The sequence below is a fragment of the Microtus pennsylvanicus genome, chromosome 5 (assembly GCF_037038515.1).
Source record: "Microtus pennsylvanicus isolate mMicPen1 chromosome 5, mMicPen1.hap1, whole genome shotgun sequence".
In the NCBI taxonomy this organism is placed as follows: domain Eukaryota; kingdom Metazoa; phylum Chordata; class Mammalia; order Rodentia; family Cricetidae; genus Microtus; species Microtus pennsylvanicus.
The window spans coordinates 76,104,835-76,127,625 of record NC_134583.1 but is presented as its reverse complement, the minus strand read 5'-3'; the positions used below and the strand labels follow the sequence as shown (position 1 = coordinate 76,127,625).

At 46.9% G+C, this 22,791-nt stretch overlaps 1 protein-coding gene across 2 annotated transcripts in view; it reads right to left on the bottom strand.

Annotated features, from left to right (window-relative positions):
- Positions 1-22,791, bottom strand: part of Dock1 (dedicator of cytokinesis 1) — a 496,042-nt gene that overhangs the window by 440,170 nt on the left and 33,081 nt on the right. For both annotated transcript variants that reach the window (XM_075972578.1, XM_075972577.1), the window contains exons 2-3: positions 5,647-5,730; positions 193-233 (exon numbers count right to left, since the gene is read on the bottom strand). In XM_075972578.1, the coding sequence (XP_075828693.1) occupies positions 193-233; positions 5,647-5,730 (125 nt within the window). The remainder of the gene's footprint in view (positions 1-192; positions 234-5,646; positions 5,731-22,791) is intronic.

Below are 22,791 nucleotides of genomic sequence, written 5' to 3'. Positions count from 1 at the left end.
CTGAAGCTGTGATTTTCTGTAGACATAGAAAGAAGAAGCCAACTCGTGGCCATTTTTTTCATCTCAGCCCATGTATTTGTTAAATTTCAAGAGAGAGAGATGTAAGTAATATTCTTAGATGCAAATAACACGGGACTGCTTTCCTCTCGTGGTTTGATTTGTGATGGGACATGTTTAATGGAAAGGACTTACCTTTTTAGACTTTTTCCTTAAGGTGTAGCCTCTGTACCACCCTAAAGAAACAGAGTTGAAATGGTTAGTACAGGCGATGCAGAAGGGTGCAAGCACAACCTTCAAGGTGTGCAGAAGTCACTGCCCCATAGACCAGGGAAAGGCAACCATACAATGACTTAGACATAGGGCATGGCTCCGTCCCTGCACCTCCCCACTTCTTCTCTGCCTCAGGAGTCCCCCATCAATAACCTGAAGTTAAGTCCTAAAGGAGGCCTTGTTCCCAGTAGGTTCCCTGTGGCTGTACTTCCCCACCCGTCCCTCTGAGGATCTGGCTCAAAAATCTCTCCAAGTGCAACTTCCAGAATCTCAGATCATCAAAGGCTCCCCAACAGAAAACCTATTGAGAGCCTACTTCCTCCCTCTGCAGGGATCTGCCCTGAGGCAGCCATCATCTTCACAATGTACTTCTGTGGCAAAGATAGCTCTCGTGGAAGCAACAGGGCCAAGCACTCACAGACCCCTTAGGGGTTGGCCTGACTCCAACTTCCTATCCCCTCCATGTGGCAGGAGAAGGAAAATAGACAGTGGAAGGAAAGACACCCTAGCTATTCATTCACATCAGGCGCTGAATGGGAGAGTCCCCCACAGAAGAGCAGACACGACCCATGTTACCCACAGCAGAGCAGACACGACCCATGCTACCCACAGTAGAGCAGACACGACCCACGCTACCCACAGTAGAGCAGACACAACCCATGCCACCTCCCATCAAGGTCAACTGCATAAACTCATCCCTAAGGATGCCAACAGGTCCAAGGCTATGAACCTGTCTCCCCATAATCCCACCAGGTCAAGAAATCAGATAGATAATTTCTTACAAAGAGTATAAGCTTGGTTCTGGCCACCTTGCTTCAAGAAAGTAATTCACAAGCCCAAGACACCTCATAACTCTTTCCCCCAGGAACACAGGGACCCTGCAGAACATCAGGAAGCTGGGTAAATTCTGAGAGTCAACACCGTGGGGTATTAAGCACTCCTAGGCGCTAGACCCCAGAGACTAAAGACAGCCACAAGAGCAAGCTCTCAGCGAAGGGGGTGGGATGACATCACATGGCCACAGAGGGTCCCTCTGCCCTCTCAGAAAGTAGTCATGACGAGAGCAACTCTGACCCAGAAGTGAGGCTGTTGACATGAACAAAACCCTCAAGTGCTAATTAAACAGATATATTCAGAAAAGGAGACAGGAACTCCAGGAATCTTAGAAGGATTTGTTAAGACCCAGTTAGGAACAAATGAGCCTACTCTGCTCTTTCAATGTGAGGACCAAACACACTTGAGTAGGGACACAACCTGCTCTAAATGTCAAGTGTCTGAATGTCTACATTTCTGAAGGATGATCTCCAAATAGCCACTATCCATTCAAAAGTTTCAGCTAGACAGGCCTAGAAGCAGTGCCTAGATGATACAGCATTATAGACTCCAGGCAATGGGACTATAATCTAATGAGTTATCCAAAGGCTGTACCACTCAGTCTAAAAGGACAGTCCTTTATACTACTGCTCTGCTCTTCCCACGCATTTGGCATCAGTGTGCCCCCTTTCTCTGAAAGTGACAATGGACTGATGTCCTAGACTATCAAATAAAGACCATGGGGGGGGGGTAGCAGCCAAATGTTAAACAGGGGAAAACTACATAAATGAAGCATCAAAGCAACCCAAGAACCTAAATGTGTGTGAACCCAAACTAATTACTCAACAATCTCCGACCACTGACCCAAACTAAAAGTGGTGGAAATCGGAGGATTCAGGACATAGCCGCCAGGGCACAGAAAAAGAGTATAGACAGCAGTAGCTGCTGGTGAACGCATCCGACACCACCAACACCACCACCACACAAAAGAAGTAAGAACCCCATACCCAATGCCAGCAGCCTGTCCTGTGGAAACAGCCTGAAGACAGTTGTGCTCCTGCACAGCTGGACAGACAGACACAAGATGCTCCTGACAGCAGGAACCTAGGGATGGGAGTTGAGACCATCTGAGTCCCATTACCGTTTACAGAACGTGAGGCGATGCTTACATGGCAGACAGGGCCAAAGACTATAAAGAGCCTCAGATAAAAGAGCAAAACAACACAAAGAGGAGTCGGTGAGCCAGGAGAGCTTAACACACTCACCTAATGTAAAACATTCACAGCATATAGGGCAAGAACACAGGCACCTGACAAGAGCTTTTGGGGGGAGACGTGTTTTTATTGTTTGGAGGGTTGAGCTATGGAGGTCAGAGGAGGAATCTCTGACTTAGCAAAGCTAGCTGGCAGTTTCTTTTCTAACAGGATTTCTAAGCTAAGAGCTTCCTGGCATATTCTGCACGAATTATTGTTTCCTCAAGCACAGCCCATTCACTTGTCACCAGAACCTTCCTACGCACGCCAATGACAGACACAGCCTCTGCTCATGACCCACAAGGCACCTAGGACAAGCAGGGCTGAGCCATGAGGATTGTGAAGAGGAGGGTGTCACTATGGGCATGAAGGGATGGGAGGAAACTGCTATGAGAGGAGGGGACAAGGAGATGCTTAGCTAGAAGACAACACATTCTCCCAGGCAGGGTGTGCACTGCTGGCCTCCATGTAAGCCACCAATACAAAAAAGAGACACCCACCAGAAAGATAGGCAAACATTCTTAAACTCAGAAAGGCCACAGAAAGAAAATATATCATTATCACTTAAAAATCTGAAGTAATCAAGTTTGTTGTAACAGCTACATCCAAATTTCCTAACTTTTGCACAATGCCGCCAATTTCCCTTGGAACAGCATCCAACACTGGGGAAACATAGCATGAGTGACTTCTTCCTACTAAGCACCTGGGACTTGTGCTCCCATGTGATTGGTTGGCCCTCAACAATGGACTTGACTTAAAGGCAAGAGCAGGCATTGAGTAGCCAAGGGAAGATCTTCCCACCTCCACAGTGACATGACTTGAAGGTAGGTACCTCTCTGGGCTGTATCCAACCTAGCTAACCTTTGAACAATGAATGATGCTGTCTACATTGTTCATGCTGAGAGGTTCATTGACGCTTTCACAATTGGGAAAAAAAAAAGAAATCTCATAATGCTTTAACTAAGTTTATGGTGTTATGCACTTGCAACTATCCTCAGCTGCAGATGTGGCCTGAGGGCTGCAGTTGGATTCCCTCCATCTCGACAAGCCTCACAAAGCAATTAGCCAGAACTTAAAGGTAAATGTGGTCTTTAAACTGTGTGAAATGAAGAGTAATCATCTTAAGAGGAGCAAAAGGAAGAGGAGGAGAAGGAGGAGCAATCCAGCCCACCACAGGCACAAGGAGACCAAGTGATCGTTTAGAAGTTACAATATTTTGCAGCATCCTATATGATGATATCCTGGACTACAGGACCACAAAGGAAAAGAAAATCAAGATTGATAAACAGGAGAGAGAGAGGAAAGGAGGGAGGGAAGGGGGAAGGGAAGAAGGGAGGGAAGGGGGAAGGGAGGGAGGGAGGGAGGGAGGGAGGGAGGGAGGGAGGGAGAAAGGTAGAAATGGAGTCAAATGCCAAAACCAGAGCCCAGGGAAGCATTGTAAGCAGTGTCCTGATTTGATGATAAAGTCACCCAGTTTCAGGAAGATGCAGTTAATATATTTCTCAGACCAGAGTCTACCAAGAAGTTAGCTTTCCAGGAAGGGAAATGCATTGCATATTCAAGGATCTTTTACAAAGATTGTAGTGGATTCATGGGAAACAAGCCTGGCCTGCAAATCAACCCTGGCTGAAGACTCATCCTAAGGTCAGCCTGGAAGTCAAAGCCTCTAGCAGATTATTGGGCAGTTAGTGTATAACACAGTCCACTGATGTGACTCGAGACAGTCTCCTCCTAAAAAAATAAACAACACCACAGTCCCAGCACAGGCAGATGCCCCAGGAAATCATTAACAATTCAGGAGAGACACCTCACTGCTCAGAGCTGATGACCCAGGAATTCCACATTCAAGTGGCAGGGGGCAATTAAAAAACAAAAACAAAAATCAGAGAGAGCGCTTCCCTGCAGATCAGAAAAGTATCTGCGACGAGATGCCTGATCCTTCACCTCACCTTAATTTCTCTCTCTGTTTCCTCGAAGCCACTGGCAATATGTACTGAGAGCAGATAAGGAAATCTAACTGTCAGCTGTCAAAACCGAAAACAAGCAGACGGCGCCCATCACAGCCAGACACGCATTCGCTTAAGGGTTCCTTTTTGCCAAGTTACAGCTGCTTCCAGGCATATGCCAATGAAGCCGGCTTCCCCCACCCCACCCCAATACATTTTTAAGAGTAAACGGTGCAAATAGAACGGAGTTCTACATCTTCCTGTATCAGATGGAGAAGGAAGAGCCAAACATGGGTTTTTAATAGGGTTCCTGCTCCTCTGAGATGTCTCTGAGGGACTTAGGAGCCAGTCCCTGCTTGCCTGACTGGAGGGAGCAGAGCAGCTCACTCCTGTGCACAGTGGAGTGTGAAGACCTCTCTGGAAGTTCAATTTGTTGGTTACTATGAGCCGTCTACAATTTCCTCTCCCACTTGTAAGACTTTCGCTGAACCCGATCTAAAAGCAATTTGGTTATTTAAATCAGTTCCTGTGACTACAACACAGCTTAGGAATCATCTTTCTCGGGCAGAAAAAGGAAGCCAACAGCACAAAAACCATCTTTTTCTATTTTTTTTAAAGTTTTAACTCTTTTTTAATATTTATTTATTTATTATGTATACAATATTCTGTCTGTGTGTATGCCTGCAGGCCAGAAGAAGGCACCAGACCCCATTACAGATGGTTGTGAGACACCATGTGGTTGCTGGGAATTGAACTCAGGACCTTTGGAAGAGCAGGCAATGCTCTTAAATTCTGAGCCATCTCTCCAGCCCCACAAAAACAATCTTAAGGAAACTCTGAGAGGAGAACAATGCCTAAAGGAAAGAGAGGGGAAGGGGGAAGAAGGAAGCAACCATTGCCTCTGCTGCCCCGGCACACAGTAGTAACCACAGCAGAGCATCCACAGCGGCTCAGCTGAAGTGCAAGGCACTAACTACGAAAGCCTATTGCAAAAACCGAGGGCACCAGAAAAGCCACAACTGCTCCCCTAAACCGTACCCCGCAGAACTGGTGATCTGTTCAGCCCAAAGAAAAGAGGGGTCACAGACAAAGAGAGGGGACAACAATAAAAGCATAGCAACTGCGGTTTCCCCGAGACATGCCGTTAACAAATTAAAGTGAAGACAATAGAAAAAAACTGCTAACTCAAAACATTCAGCATGAACACTGAATCAACCCAGATCGGTTTCTCACCAAAGGGTCAGTGTCAGTCAAGATGTACACAAATAATGAGCCAAGGAGGGGCATTTAGGGGTTAAAAATATAATGTTTAGTCTCCCCAAAGCACCCTAACTCCCAGACAAGAAACATCAGCCGACACTCACCTTCATAAGTTTCTAGGATGTGCACAGTGTCTCCTATTTGTAGGGACAGTTCGTCTGCTCCCCTGGCGTCATAGTTATAAAAAGCTGTTGAAGAAGAAGAGGGGAAATGCATTAGCACAGGGGGTGGTGATTACTTCCGGCACTATGATATACTCAGTCTTGTCCTGTGTCATCTCTGACACCCTCACACGGGCAGCCTTTCCTTGCAGACACAGAAAGGAAAGAGCTTGTCTTCAACATGGGTATGCTTAACCATTCCTAGCTCCAAGCGACCCTTTTCTTTACTATGGGAAGAGAACGTGATTTTTAGGATGCAATTTGGTGACTTTAGTTACGCTCACATCACTCCTAATTCCTAAAACATTTCTAAAACTCCACAAAAAAAAACTCAGTACCCACCAAGCAGTAACTCCTGCCTCAGTTTACTTTTCTGTTGCGGTGATCAGGCACCAACCAAAAACAGTATAAGGAGGACAGTGTTTATTTTAGTTACACATTGGAGGCCATCACTGAGGGAAGCCAGAACAGAAGCTCAAGGTGGGAACCCAGAGGGAAAACTTGAAAGAACGACCATGAAGAAGCATTGCTTATTGGCTTGCTCCCAGCCTCATGTTCAGCGACTTTCCTTACATAGCCTACCTACCAAGGGATGGTACTGCCCACAGTGGGATCCCTAGGCAGGTAGGCTAGGATAGGAGATAAGCCCTCCCACATCAATAGTGATCAAGAAAATGCCCCCCACACATGCCCTCAAGCCATTTAGATGGAGGAAATTCCTCGACAGAGGTTCCTTCTTCCAGGTGTGTTCAGCGGACAGCACCACCTGGCCCACAGTGAGCCTGGCCGACACTGAAGTATTCGCTGTACTGAGAGGTGATTTGCTTTTGCTGCAAAGAACATTGCTCGGCTTCCGCACCCTTTCTCAAAAAGTCAAAGCAAGGGCACTTGCACGCCTTCACATCATCTCAGGCATCAAAAGCCACACACACCTAGAAAACTCCATTTTCTCAAGTATTCCCTCCCAAATTCATAAAATGTAAGTGTCCCCAACCGACAAAGTAGGTTGTTACCAGTTATTAAGTTTATTTAGCATTTTATAGTGACTCTTTAGCAGGCGATAACTGCATCAGGTAAAGCAGCCCAGAGCAGACGCTGAGCTTCCCCAGTGAGGCACCGCCATATTCTCAAGCCTTTAGGAACCATAAATGCTTTTACCGCCACCATTAACAGCATCCCTTCTAGCATGCCTACTCAGTTAGAGATCCGGAAAAAACAAGTCTGTCGTACTAAAAATGAAATAAAAGGAACACATCAAAAGTGTAAATACATATGGGCACGTGTGAGCATGTAAGATGCATACAGGCAATTTCTTCCTTAGTGTTTCCCCTCAAACAATCCTATCTATTCAGAAGCAGTGAAAGGCAGGGCAAGACACTCATACATGACATCCAACACGACACATTTAACTTGGAAATGAGCCTAGAGACCCCCCCCCCAATCTTATATGTGAAGGACAACACAGCCCTAGGAGTGAGCACATGGCCACGAATCACCGGAGTCGGAACCACAGCACTGCTCCCAACTCTGCACGGAGTTAATCCCGGTGACTAAAGAACCCAACATGAGAGTAAACTAAAGCACTCGACAACACAGTATCTGACAGGGGAATATGGTAGATCAAACAGTAACCCTCCAAAGACATCGCCACCTGAATTCCCAGAACTCTGTGTGCAAATTCCCAACCAAAGAAGTCACTGCAGTCGTGACCAAGCTTAGGATCTTTAGATTGGGTTGTTAACTCTGGATTACATGATGAGTTCAAGATTATCACAAAGACCCTTATGAGAAAGAGGCAGGAGAATGGAGGAGAATGGAAAGAGTCCAGAATGGAAGAGACAAGGTCCAAATGGTCCTACATACTGAAGTCATGGAGCACATGTTCCCCACAGCCTTTGGAGACCACAGCCCTATGTGGGCCTGGCTTCTAAAACTTCAGGTCTCCAGGACTAGGGACAGTGGTCAATGCAGGTTGTTTCAAGGCCCAAAATTTGTGGGATGTGTTTTAGCAGCAAAAGGGGGCTGGCAGAAGGCTAATCTTACCAGCATGAAGACCTGACCCCCACATTAAAAAAAAAAAAGCCCAGCTGGGCCATCTGGGGAGGTGAAAACAGGAAGACCCCAGTGTCTTGCAGGCCAATCAATCTAGCCCACCTGGCAAATTCCAGGCCATTGAGAAACCTGTCTCAAAACACAAGGTGGATAGTAACTAAGGGATTACCGCCAAAGTTATCTTTGGATCTCTATATGGATATGCATACATACGCACATGTACAAACAAACAAATGTACAAAATGACTGAAAAGTGGTATTTTGTAATGAACTTAGTCACTCCTGGAGGCAGCTGGAACTGGTCTCCATTGCAGGAACATGAATCCAAATAAGCACAAGCCTGCAGTTACAATTGTCACGTTATATAAGGTACACAAGCATAAGGGAACAAAGATCATTTTAAATAAACTCCAATGTATTCAGTTTAAGGCTACTCCTTCTTCTGGCCAATCTTTCTCATTCCTTACAAAGAAAATCTCAGAAACAAAAACCTAGCTTATTCAAATCAACACATATCGCATTTGCAGAGCCTTGGGAGCCCCTGAAGGGTGCAGAAAAGGCATCTAAGACATGAAAGCCCAACTGTAGGGGAGCGGCAGTCTACCGAAGGACTCCTGCGTGAGAAAGCTCCAAGACAGCCCATCAACTCACCTAACAGGTGGAAACACTAACTGGGCACGATGGATGGATCCCATCGCTCCTTCAGTCTCAGCTACCCAGGACCCTAAGGTTGGTGAACCGCAAGTTCAAAGTCAGTGTGAATTCAAATCTGGCCTCAATTACCTAGTGACTTTGCCTAGAAATAAAAAGAGAGGTGAGGACACACCTCTGTGTCCTCTGTGATAGAGCAATACCCAGCAAATGCGAGGTCCTGGAGCTAATCTCAAGTTCGGAAAAGAGCGAAAGGAGGGAGGAAGGAAGGGGGAGGGAGGAAGGAAGGGGGGAGGGACGAAGGAAGGGAGGGAGGGAGAATGGGAGGGAGGGAGGGAGGGAGGGAGGGAGGGAGGGAGGGAGGGAGGGAGGGAGGGAGGGAGAATGGGAGGGAGGGAGGGAGGGAGGGAGGGAGGGAGGGAGGGAGGGAGGGAGAATGGGAGGGAGGGAGGGAGAATGGGAGGGAGGGAGGGGAGGAAAAAGAAAAGACAAATACTGAGGTCCATGGCATTTTGGCAGGCTCAGGGTAGCACAGGGAGCTAAAGGCAGCCCTAGAGGCCCGTTGTCTTCTTTTCCAAACTATCTCCTACCCAAACTGTGTATCCAACTCCCACCACCTCCATGAGAGTCATAACTCTTCTCCTGCCCCCACCACCGCTGACAACACTGCACACTGCCCGAAGCCTTCCTCCTGAGAGTGACTGCCCAGCACAGCATCACCAACGCTGTGGGATGGAACTTCAGCCCACAGTCTCATCCGACAGCACCCCACTCAGCCTTCTCCAGCTCCACCAACCACCCACGCCATGAGCTGTTCCTGCTGCTGAGAAAAGTTCCTTCCCCATACGTCACAGCCCCACTCATCTGCGAGGCCCACCCTTGACTCTCTATCCTTGGCAACATCCTAAGTGAATCATCAGAAGGTTCTGTGCAGACCTAGAATGAACTGCTGGCTACTGAGCCATCCCATGACCTTGCTGAACTGTCTTCCTGTGTGCCTCCCCGTGACTCCTTACAGGAAGGAAACCTATATTAGAGTTGAAGGCACTCAGCAAAAATCCTGACTCGAGCCAGCTCATGAAGTGTCCACTTTGGGTGGTTTGTAGTGGCATGAAAGAAGAAGACCTTGACAGTTTGTTCCTCTTCAGCATGCTCTTGCCTGGATCTGGGAGCTAGAGATCTATCCAGTTCACTGCAATTCTGTTTTAGGTCCGAGGATCTACCACCCACTCAGCCCCACCCAGCCCCACCTTCAGGAGAGCCTCCGCATAGCAACCCAGGTGAAGGTTACCACTCCATCAGTTGGCTCAGAAATCTGTCTGGGTCCCACACATCCTTGAAACATGACATCAGAATTTCAGGCAGCGGCTTAAAAGATAATTAAATTCTTTCTTCAAGTCAATCTGTGAAAATCAGTTGCTCTGTTTGCGACCTCAGTCCCTTTATCTTGCCTTCAATGGGAAATTGTCCAAGGGCACTCATGTTCTCAGGCCTGGGAGGATGGGGACCAGGCTTCTTTCCACGTGTGTTCCTTCAAGCCTGCCTGCCACAGGGCCTGTCCTCAGCTTCGAGAGTACTGTGTGTTGGCACAGAGCTTGTTGGTGATCCCCTCTGAGCGTTTCAAAAGCCCAGGCAGGCCCACACCTGTCCTGGCCCACTATGAGCTGGTTGGGACTAGAGCTGAACCCTGAGGAAGCAGTCAGCCCCACAGACTGGCCTCTAAGGGACAACCTTTTCCCACACTGGGCCATTCAGAAAACACTATAGAAAAAATAAGTAAACACTAGACACATCCTTTGAATCTGGCCTAAAAAGGCTGGGACTGCAAAGGAAGAAAGTTAACTCTATGGTAATGGCGGACTCAACATATCACTAGCAATAGTACCTGTGGAAACCCAACACCATCACCACAAAGAAAGGTACAAACACATCAATTCCCATAGAGGCTGCAGGGACAGGCTGGAGTTCCTAAACTGCCCCTTCAAAGGGAGACAAGACTGCATTTGCCCTCAAGTCAAGCAGCTGGAGGAGGCCACAGAGCAAATGTCTCAGGCAGGCCTGAAGCAGGAGTCATTTCTTCCCTGGTGACTCTTCCCCTTGACTGTGAGTTCCTCGAAGACCTAACCGTGACTTCCCGGGGGCAAGTTTCTAATGCTCCTGACCACAACATATCCTCTAACACCAGGTGGGAGTATGGAAGGAAGGATGCTCCAAGAAGGAGGAAGAAAGAAAGGAAGACTCTGAGAGCCAGGCAGAAATGGTACTTTTCAAAGTGCTGTTTCTACAATGTTTTAAAGATAAAAAAAATAAATAAAACTGAACCAGCAAGCTGCTTAAGTAGGTAGACACTTTGTGTATGAGTTTGAGAACCTGATGCTGACCCCCCAGAAGAGAGAGTTGACTATCCAAAGTTGTCCTCTGACCACACAATGTGTGCATGAGTGCACATTTATGCATACATATACACACACATGCTAAAAATCATTAACAAATTTGTAAAGCACAAAAATAACGAAATAGGAATACATTTAACCAAGGAAGAAAAAGGCAGCTGTACTCTGAAAAGTATAAGATGCTGCAGAAAGAAATGACGAGTCACAAACAAGTGGAAAGGTATCCATAGTAAGACTCCCACAGTCTTGGAGAGGAAGACTGCAAACCGCCAGCAGGTCAGTGGCATCCGAAGCAATCAACAGCTCAGGGTAGCCCTACAGAAACCACACAAACAGAAGCACCCATCATTTGGACTCCAGAGTAGTTGAGATGCTATAGAAAGAAAAGAACAGGGCTGGAGAGATGGCTCAGCACTGGCTGTTCTTCCAGAGGTCCTGAGTTCAATTCCCAGCAACCACATGATGGCTCACAACCATCTGTAATGAGATCTAGTGCTCTCTTCTGGCCTGCAGATGTACATGCAGGCAGAACACTGTATACATAAGAGAGAGAGAGAGAGAGAGAGAGAGAGAGAGAGAGAGAGAGAGAGAGAGAGAGAGGAGGAGGAGAAAGAGGAGGAGGAGGAAGAGAGGAAGAGGAAGAGGAAGAGGAAGAGGAAGGGAAGGGAAGGGAAGGGAAGGGAAGGGAAGGGAAGGGAAGGGAAGGGAAGGGAAGGGAAGGGAAGGGAAGGGAAGGGAAGGGAAGGGAAGGGAAGGGAAGGGAGGAAGCTGGAGCTTCCCATGCTCCTGACTTCAAAGCCACAGTAATAGTGTGGTTCAGGCAAAAACACCAACACACAGATCAAGGTCCAGGAAGGAAAGCCCTGTGCACAGGACAGGTGTTTGATTTCATCAAGACTTCATGACCCTCTTATGGGGAGAGGTCAGACTTCAACAGATGGTAGTGGGAACAATTGGATACCAAGTGAAAAATAGACGAACAACCCAAGCTGGATCCTCCAAGCACAAAAATCAACAAGATAGAAGAAATGTTGTTAGAGTCAAACCTGCAAAATTGTTGTGGGAAAATATGACATTCATGCTGGAGGACTTCTTGGATACACTACCAAAAAACAGACAACAAAAGACAAAATAAAAAGGTTAGGTGTCACCAAAATTAAAAAAAAAAGAGGCTATTCTTTTTATAGATACTATTTATACAATGACCCACAGAATGAGAGAAAACATTTGCAAATCTAATAAGATGTAGTGTCTTGACTATGTAAATAATTTTTGGGGCCAGTAAGATGGCTTAGTTTGTAAAGATGCTTGCTGCTAAGCCTGACGACCCAAGTTCAATCCCCAGGACACACATGGAGGAAGGAGAAAATCGACTCCTACAAATTGCCCTCTAACCTCTACATATACAACATGAGGTGTGCACTTGAGCACATGTACACACACACACACACACACACACACACACACACTGTGGCACACACTATGTCATGGGACATGTGTGCTTCTCCCCAAATTAAAGAAATGTTTTCAAAACGTTCCACAAATCAAAACTGAAAGTGGTTTTTAAATGAACAAAACATATGAACAGAAGTTTCTCCAATGAATATATGCAAATAAGCTCACCATTGCCACACTCGCCACACCCCATCATTCAAAACCCACAAGAAGCTATCGCCTCGCAGCCACCGTGACTGCTGTTATTCTCTCGCCTACTAAAATCAAAGTCTTGGTGAGTAAGACAATCTCAATCCCTTAGACATGTCATTGACAAGAATGCCAAACAGTTGAGTTGCCACGGAAAACTGAATGATCATGACCTAGCAATGTGTCCAAACACACACACATCTATAACCAAAGGTCTATCTATACTCAAGGTACATATATCAAATATGTACACCCCCAATGTGTAAACACCCAGATGAAGTAAAAGCAAAACACTGTGTTTATAAGTGTATTATTTACACAGTCTAAATAATGTGACCCCAGCCACCTGTCCATCAACAGAAATATGATAAACAAAATCGGCATGTACCATGGAGCACCCCTCAGTCTTAGGAGGAAAGGCAGGTTAGCCCGGTTCACAACCCGGACATTACACTCGGTAAAAGGAAAGTCTCAGCAACAAGTGCTGAAGCTGGGAGAAGGGATGGGGAGTTGGTGTTGAACGACAGCTTTCCTGGGGACCACAAGAAGAGCTCTGGAGATGGACAGTGGGAATGGTTGTCCCTCAGCCAGGATGTGCTTAACAAGCCTGAACTTGACGGTTTTGATGGATCAAAATGGCAGATTTTAAGCAATGTCTTCTTTTAAACACACACACACACACACAATTTAAAGGAAAACAAAGATGCTGTGAAACAGGGGCTGAGCGGCATGAGGACTGCCCACGAAAGACTGGCCATAGACCACTAAGCCAGAATCCTAAAACATCCCCAGGTTCCCCGTGCAAACTCCAGTGGGTTGGGCAGCCTCATTACCCAGTTTAAACCACCAGGCACGACGTGGAAAGAGACGCATGAGAAACTCGGGGTGAGGCACCTGCCGTCCAGGCTCACCACCAGCTGTATCGCTTTGCACACGTCTCACAGAGTGCCCCAGATTCTCTGAGGAAGGAAACTACTTTCAAAGTCACCATGTTACTCCTGCAGGGTTCACTACTCTTCCGGGCTCATATCTTTCTTTCTTAGGAACACAGAGATTGTTTCCCTGCCAATAAAATCCCCTGTGGCCGTATTTCATGAACTGTTTGGATATTAGAATCTAGAAACTCATCTAAATAATTTTTTTTAAAAAACAGAGCAGGGCACAGCAGGATAAAGGCGCCGTCATTTGTTATTCAATATTTCTTTCTGCCTCTTAATGGAAACAGGTGGAAGGGTAGTGGAGATAACGGTGGGCGAGGGAGACTGTGAAAGGGTCTTTGCTCAGATTCTAATTGAACTGACAGCCACAATTCAAAGACATTTTAATATCTTTCTTCAGAATAAAATATCACTGTCTGCCTTATCCATGACTAGCCAGCGACTATCTTATCGCTATCTAGCCCAAAAGGTCACAGTGCCAAAATGCACAGGTCCACGGGAAGCACGGTGGTGGATGGGGAATGCCAGCTTTATTGCTCTTCCGTGATAGGAAAAGTAAAATCCTACATTTCTACATTTTCAGATTTCATGAAGTCAGCCCTGAAATAGAAAATTACCATCCTCATATATCGGTGAATTTGTGCAAACCCACCCATAAAGAAGAAAGAACTTCTGAAAGCTGGGAAATTGGCTCAGTTGAGGACCTAAATTCAATCCCCAAAATGCATGTAAAAAAATTTGATACTCCAATAAAGGTTCCCTGAGGCTTAAAGTCAGTGTAGCCTACTGGGTGAGCTCCAGGCCACTAAGAGATCCTATCATTAAAAGAAGAAAACAGTAAATAGTACCTGAGAAATGATAACCGACTTCCTCTGACTTACACACACACATACACACACACACACACACACACACACACACACACACAACAACAACAACAACAACAACAACAATAACAACAACAACGACAACAACAACAAAAGGCAAAAGAAAGAAGTGATTGAGCTGAAAATTATCTACTCTTACACTGAATTTTGTTTAATGGCAGAGATGGAGAGACTGGATAAGGGGGAAGAGTTAATCTCTTTAATCTCCTTCTTAAAGATGGAGCCTTAGGAGAACATAGGCTTCGGAAATGTCCAGGCACTAGCTCCTTGGGATGGGTACCGCAGACCAGTCAGGCATGGAGGACAAGAACCATGGACTCCAACACTAGGGCCCCCAGTGACAAGCCCTGCTAGAAAACAAGGCATCCATGACCTCAGCTCTGCTCATCTGGCTATAAACCTGGCCAGGAGCTGTATTCTCTACAACCTGTCAACCTGGTCTTAAATGAAAGGCACTGTGTTATAACAACAGTGAGGGACCTGGGATCTCCTGGGCAGAGACAAGCTGGTCTCCACCATGAGGACAGAAAAGCTCAGCTCAGAACCATTCCTGTGGTATACTTGGTGATGATTCACTTTGTCATACACCCTGACTTTTCCTCCTAAGCATCTGAAAAAAATTCAAATAATGTGTTCTGCAGAGCACTGGGCCACTCCTCCTCTCCTCACCAATGCCAAATCATAAAGTCTAATATTAATGATAATCAATAAAAGGAGAGGCAAAAGAACTGCCTAGAATGTCAACTGGCTTTTCTTTTAGGAGTGTGTATGTGTGTGCGCGCGCACGCATGCACACGCCACATGTGAGTGCAGGCACAGAGACCAGAAGAGGGCATTAGATGCCCTGGTGCTGAAGTTACAGGCACTTGCGAATAGCCTGATGTGGATGCTGAGGATGAAACCTGAGTCTTCTGGAAGGGCAGCAACCACATAACCACCAAGCCATCTTTACAGACCCCCGTTCCCAACTGGCCTTTCTTAATAGCAGACTATTCACACAGTTCCAATGTTAAAAGTGCAGAAATTTACCGGCAAATCCAGCAATCGGGCAGGGGAGAGTCCATGCTACTTTGTGAAGAGAGTCGGCTCCACATCAGAACCACTCACCTCAAGCCTGTGTCCAGGACTCACTTCTGCCCGGCCTGGCCCCCACTGCCTCAGTACAGAAACCGCCCCACATGTCGGTAATGTACTTGAACACCATGACAGGTGGCTATCAATGCTGTTCATTAGCTAATGCTCACTGCCTACCAGGAGCCAAATCCAATAAGCATAGATGACAGAACACAGAAGGGCTTCGTCCAGTGCCCACTGTCACATGCCACAAGACTGCTGAGCCTCTCCTGTTTATATGACTCCCTTCCCTGCCACCCTGTGCCCTCCCCATCACAACCACACTATACAATACCCAACACTCATGGTTTTACAAAGCTGTATTAAAAATTCACCAGAGACTTTGTGGTGACCTAACCATGGTGACACTCCTAATTCTACTGTGGGTTTTAGCTCACATTAGAACTTATAGAGCCAGCAGAGGCCACTTCCAAACATCTACCCAGACAACATGCCCTAAAGGTCCAGCCTCCACACCTATAGCAGCATACTTCCCGCCGCCTGGGCAAGGGGTACCAAGTCCCCCAAGGAATGTGCCCAATGAACCATCTTAGCAAGTATGGGACACAAAGGCCAGCTACCTGGTCTCCCATGAACACTCACAGGTGACCAACCATCCCTAGGAGAGAGCTATGGAGATAAAGCCATGTGGGAATAAAGAGTCCCCAATCCACTGAAACCAGGAAAGAACCGCACACGCGTCTAGGTGCTAACACTGTGGTGAACAGTTAGAGATTGCTCCTATTCCAGCAGGTCCTGAACTTCACCTCAGCTACATAAGCATTTTCAATCTCCTGAGTCAAGATGGCTTCATCATCTTCCATCAGAGATGGTGCAGATTCCTCTGCCAAGGTTCCATACAGCAAAGCACCTCCTTCAAATCACTCTGCATGAAGCTGGCTACCAAATGCCACAGGTTTCTGGGGGTTCTGCCTCTGCCTCCCATCTTGTCACAAGAGCCCTGGGATTCCAGGTGTGTGCTCTCATGTCTAGATTGACATAGGTTCTGGAGATTCAATATCAGGTCTTCTTCCATGGCACACACTTTCGCCACTGAGCCATCTCCCCTGCCCACATACAGACAGAATGAATATATCCAAGTGCATATCTCAGACAGACAGACCCATGAGTCTATCCATGATGCATACCAAAGTAAGACGAGTTCTGGGATGCCCCTGTGGTGGGACGGGGGTCAGAGGTAGCATGATCCCAGAAAACCCATGGGTCTGGGAGCCTGGTATGTTCAACAACACACAATAAGAGAGGCATCTCTCAGAAAGTAGGAGGCAAAGACTGGCAAGTCAAGGCTGTCCTCTGATATTCGCACATGGGCCTCTTCTAGGGCCCCATGGCATCCTCTTCTATTAGGTATGACATATGTTAATTCTTAATAGTCACATGAAAGCACATGTCTATTTTCATGTCCAACCTGTGTCCCTGACCTTCTAAGATACACGCGTGCTCTCTACAGTTTTGCTACAGAATATATGTTGCCATGAGTTCACCCATTCCCTGGCCGAAGGGCATCAAAAGGTACTCTTTGCTGGAGCTTTTACAAATAAGGCTGCAATGCTGTCTTTAACCTTTTCGAAAACCTACTTTCAACAGATGGGAACTCAAGCTTGACCAGCAGAGCCAACTTTTGGGAGAAGCAGCACACTGTAAAAGCATCAGGAACACCACTAAGAGCCCCTGGGCCTGAGGGTGCCCCTCACCCATCCCACAAGACAGAGAGAGACAACAGTGGTGGCAGAGAGCCATTGGGCAGGAATCTCCTATTACCAGAGACAGATCCTGTTTCGGTATGGTTTGTTGAAATGCCTCCTCTGTATTGTTACATTACTTAGCTTTGATCGAAAATAAAATTGAAGATTAAAAAACAATCAAGCCCTCTTTGAGATAAACAAGAAAGAGGCACGTGCAGGGGTGTTAATGAAGGAACAGCACACTGTTTGGTGCCCAGAGCCCTCTGGGCAGCTTGTCCCTGCACAAAGCACAGTTTCCAGCCATCCTTCCGCCAGTTTGGTGACTTGTCATCACGCCAAGTCCTTTGCCTCCTTCTTCCACCAGGAGCCGTCTCCTCAGAGGGCAGGATTCCTCCTTGCTACTTTCCCACTGTGCACTCCGAGAGCAAGACAAAAGGAATGCATGTCCAGTGCCATACCCACAACTGTACGCACTGAACAATACCTCAAGTTTAAGGCGGGAATAAGGGGGCAAATTGCTTGCTATGCAAGCAGGAAGGCCAGAGTTTGGATCGCCAGCCCCTACATAAAAGCCAGGCCTAGCAGAACACATCTGTAAACCTGGAGCTGGGTGATAGAGACTGGAGGATCCCTGGGTCTGGCTGTCCAACTGAATGCTGGCTCAAGGTTCAGTGAGAGACCCCGTCTCAAAACAAGCTAGACAGGGATCCAGGAAGATGGCAAATGAAAACCTCTGCACTCTATTGGTATACATGTGGGCACATGCACCTACCCACCCATAGCATATTGCTCACACACACACACACACACACACACACACACACACACTTCAAGGATTTATGAGTTGTCATCCCATAGCATAAAGCAACGTGAATGCAACACCACCCACATCTCTGTCCTCCATCCCCCATCCTCCTCCTGCTCCCTGCCCTACCATAGGGCCTCTCTCCCCTGTCACTCTGGCCCAGATGAGGGTATTCATGTCTAAGCCATCAGAGAGAGATGGTTAAAAGACTATGTGATGTAGGTCCTCAGGGCGTGCATGTTCAAGGTCACTCTTAGAGCACAGAGGTCAGGAACAGCACAAGCCTCACTCTTCTGGGTTAATCCCAGGATTTCCAAAGCGTTGGCTGAGCAAGGACTGCACTGCAGAGGGAGAAGGCTGCTGGGATGGATTTGCATACTCAGATGCTGAAGGCCCAGCAGCCCACACACTGCCCTCTTGTTCCCAGGCAGAATCAACACTGGGCACTGGCAGCTGGGGCTTGGCTCAGATGCTCTGCGGAGGAAAAGAGGGACAGCCTGCACCTCAGGAGAGCCCATCCCAGCACGGCCTGAGGGAGAAAACCCAGGGCCTGGTTTGGATGGATAGGGCACCTGTCTTTCCTGTCTGTCACATCAGGAATGAAGCCCAGGCGGAACCGACGCCTGCCTTCAGCACTGCTGAGTAAGGAGCCAGTGTGCAACTCCAGCTCCCGGAGGACACCAGACAAATCTTGCCTTGGCTAAATGCTTGATAAATTTGCCTTCCCTGGACAGTGCCCAAAACACAGAGAAGACAATGTGCAGTAATTGGGAGTGGTGTTTGCAGTGGGCTGTCTGAACACAGCGGGGAAAGAAACACTCACAAGCATTATGTAATGGGGACTCCAGGAATGAGCACAGAGGAGAAGTACTGAGCAACTTGTGGACCTAGGGAGAGTCAGTCGCATCCCGCCTACAGTACACTGCCCAAACAGACACTAGGAACTTGGCGAATGGTGGTACTTGGCTGTAACTCAGTATTGAGGCAAAACTGGAGGGATCAGGAGTTCAAGGTCAGCCTGCAAAAATAAGCAAGACCCTGTCTACAAAGTGTACACGGGGGGGGGGGGGGGGGGGGGGAGACACACGGCAAATACACTCAGTCCTGTCCCAGGTCATAGGCCTGTTGAAGACATACATCCCTTGGACCTGGAAAGCAAGGGCCTCTGTCTTGCAGTCTGGCAAGCCCACTGCTAGCCAAAAGCCCCTGTTCTTGAACAGGAATGGCACTCTACAGAATGCCCTGCCAATCCATAATGGTGTTTATTCCTGGAACTGCTTACATAACATTCAGAGCCCAGCACAAAATACCGGTGCAAAATCTCTTATTAAACAATGTGATAAACTTCCAAACATGATGACACTAATTAAGAATAACACAAACATTTGAAGAAGCCAGAACTATTTACAGATAGATTGTATGCTGTAAAGATGCCGCTAGGGAAGCCACTTTGACAGTTCTTCCGAAAATTAAACACAGCATTTCCATAGAGCCGCGTATAGTGGCCTACACCGGTCATCCTTGCCCTTAAAAGGCTGAGGCAGGAGAATTGCTTTGAGTGTGAGGCCAACATGATCTACACAACAACTACCAGGCTACTCTGAACTACTAGGCTACCCTGGACTACCTCCTGAGCTGCTTCCAAAGCCCAAAAAAGAATTACCAAATCATTTAGTTGATGTGGGCCCAACAATACAAATGGGCTCACCACCTGGGACCTGGAAAGGCCAGTGAGAAGCAAGGATTGTAAAAAGAAAAAGCCTACATATATTTGACCACAAGGAGAGAAGTACAAGGTGTGGCTGCAGGGCCTTAAACTAAGTGTAGGACCTTTAGGGATCCAGCTGTGATGCTTAATCTAGATGGCCTACCTGAAGGAACCCAAAGTCACCAGGCAGAAAGGCAAATCTGTGAAGGATTATGTAAATTAGGTTAACTGAGGTGAGAAGACCCACCCACTGCGGGTGGAGCCATGCCTTGGGCTGAGACCAGGGACTTAATAAAAAAAAAAGAAAGAAAGAATAAGCTGAGCACCAGTATTTGTTCATTCTATCTATCTATCTGTCTATCTATCTATCTATCTATCAATCATCTATTTATCTATCATCTATCTATCATCTATCTATCATCTATTTATCTATCATCTATCATCTATCTATCATCTATCTATCATCCATCTATCTATCATCTTTCTATCTATCATCTATCTATTATCTATTTATCATCTATCTATCATCTATCTATTTATCATCTATCTATCATCTATCTATAATCTATCTATTTATCATCTATCTATCATCTTTCTATCTATCATCTATCTATTTATCATCTATCTATTTATCATCTATCTATCTATGTCTACCTACTGCCTGACTATAGATACAATGTGACCGGCTGCCTCACACCCCTGCCCCAGGTATTCCCCATCATGATGACTTCCCTCAACCGTGAGTCAAAATCAATTCTGTCTTTTTTAAGATGCTTTGGTTGAATATTTTGTTCCAGCACAAGACAAGTAACTAACATGGGGCCCAGAGGCAGGTATAGGCCTCAGGCCCAGTGTTCAGGCCCTAATTCCCAGAAGGCCTCTCTTTCCAGGACTCTGCAGCTGGCAAGGGCAGAGCTGCTATGAGCCCTACAAGCAATGTTATATTTTAATAGTCGTTTCAATTGACTATAAAAATACAGCCTCACATAATAAAATTGCTTTTGCACTGTGGTAGAAATACTTAGCAAGAGATGAGAAATACTTAGCAAGAGGCTATAAAACCCTATTTGCTTGCTTATGGAGTAGCTGCTGAATAAGACGAAAGCTGGTGCCGAAGAGGGGCCAGCAGGCAGGAGCAGGCAGCAAAGCACACACCACAGCGAGTCTGCCATGATGCTCAGCAGACAAAAGCGCTCAGGACTGTTCTCAGGGGTTTGAACAGGAAAATGAGCACCTCTCCACTCCTGTTCCATCCGTAACTTTTAAAGCTCCATCAGATGGGACACGAGAAAACACACCTCCTCTCCGTCCGCTGTGACTTCACACAGCCCTGCTTCCCACTGCTATACACGGTACCAGAGCTGAGCACCAGAAACCACTTTGGTGCCAACACACGGGCAAGCTCTGCTCCACAAACAGTGTAACGAAAAATTTCCAAGCCACAAAGGAGGGCAACACCACAGGAATGACACAGAGGCCAGGAGGCATTTGGTACAACAGGCAAGGAAGTCTATCACCATCACCATGTCCGTGATCTACCACCACCGATATTAGCACACCACCACCATCGCCACTGTCACCAGCAATCACACCATGTCATAACAGCCCGATCACCACAACACCAACACTATCACCAACCATGTCATGTCACAGTGGCCCCATCACCACCACATGACCACTGTCACCAATCACGTCAAATCAGCATCATTACAACATCATCCTCACCACCCCATTAATCACAATGCCACAGTGACCATCGACCACACTACACCAGTACCATCATTCACCTCACCACCACTGAGCTGCATCAGCACCATCGATATATGACTGTCGCTGCCACCAGCCACCACCATCATTGCTGTCAATAAAATCACATCAGTACTCTCAGTAATGTCACACAGGCACTCTCAACACATGACCACCACTGCCTCCTCTGCCATCACCACAGTCAGCACAACCAGAATCGTAACCACATCACCCTCATACCACCTCTTACCACCACCATCCACACTATCACAACATCTGCCATCATCAGGACCACCACTGACAATGTCACCACCATCAACACCATCACAGCCCCCACATAACCACTGAAGCCACCACCATTATCAACAGCGCTACATCACCCACATTATCGCTAATGCCCCCACCATTGTCCCAACCACTGTCAACACTAGGGTCACCATCATCTCCACCAGCACTACCAACAACCAACAGTATCCTTACAAGCAACACTGCCAACCACTATCACTGTCACCATGGAAATAAGCATAAGAGTCACTATGACCAAGAAGAACCAGACACTCCACAAACTACTCCTTGTGCTGCTCATAGCTAAGCCTCTGCAGCAGGTTCCACAATGCTCCTATTTCTGAACAAAGACTCAGAGTCCAAGAACAGGAGAAGGATGTGGTGCTGCCCAGCCCGGAGGCCACGCTTGTCCTGCTCTGTGAGCACCTCCCTACGCATATCAAAGAAGTTCTACCCTTCAGCTGCCACAGCCACCTGCCCTCTGCAGGTCTCACTCAGAAAGCGCCTGAGCCAAGATGAAATGGCAAATTGCAGGAACAGAGGGCAGCCAGAGGACAGAGGGCTGTACCACAGTCCCCCCTGAGCAAAATTCACCTTTCAGTAAACATAGCTCAGGCTATTACATACAGTCAATCAAGCAGTTCAACACAACACTTAGTAATTCTCTCCAGATCCCAGCTCCATACCACAGGACACTCACAGATTGATACTATGGAAGCCAACCCCCAAAGGAGCTCCCAGCCTATCCAGGGACCAGGTGTCTACCTAATGAAAGGTCTCAACCATAGCAAACCACAGTGAAAGCCATAGAACTGTCACCGCAGGACAACAGCACCTGATGACTTCTGTCTGGAGGAGCACTGAATTTAATCCACCTATGTTTACCACTACAGAAACTCACAAGTGAGGGGTTACACTCAGTATCCCTATTTTAGACACAAAAACCTTAAGACAAGTAGAAAGCATAAGGCTATTACCTCGTCACTGAGCCAGAAGGTAGGGAAGTTATGTGCTTACATGTACCCGCTAGCAGCATGCAGCACGGCTGACCACAGCCCAGCTATGATGGTTAATGGTGACTGTCAACAAGATCATAAATTACTTAAGAGACAAGCCTCTGTGCACGTCGGTAAAGGAGCTTCTAGACTGGATTAAATGAA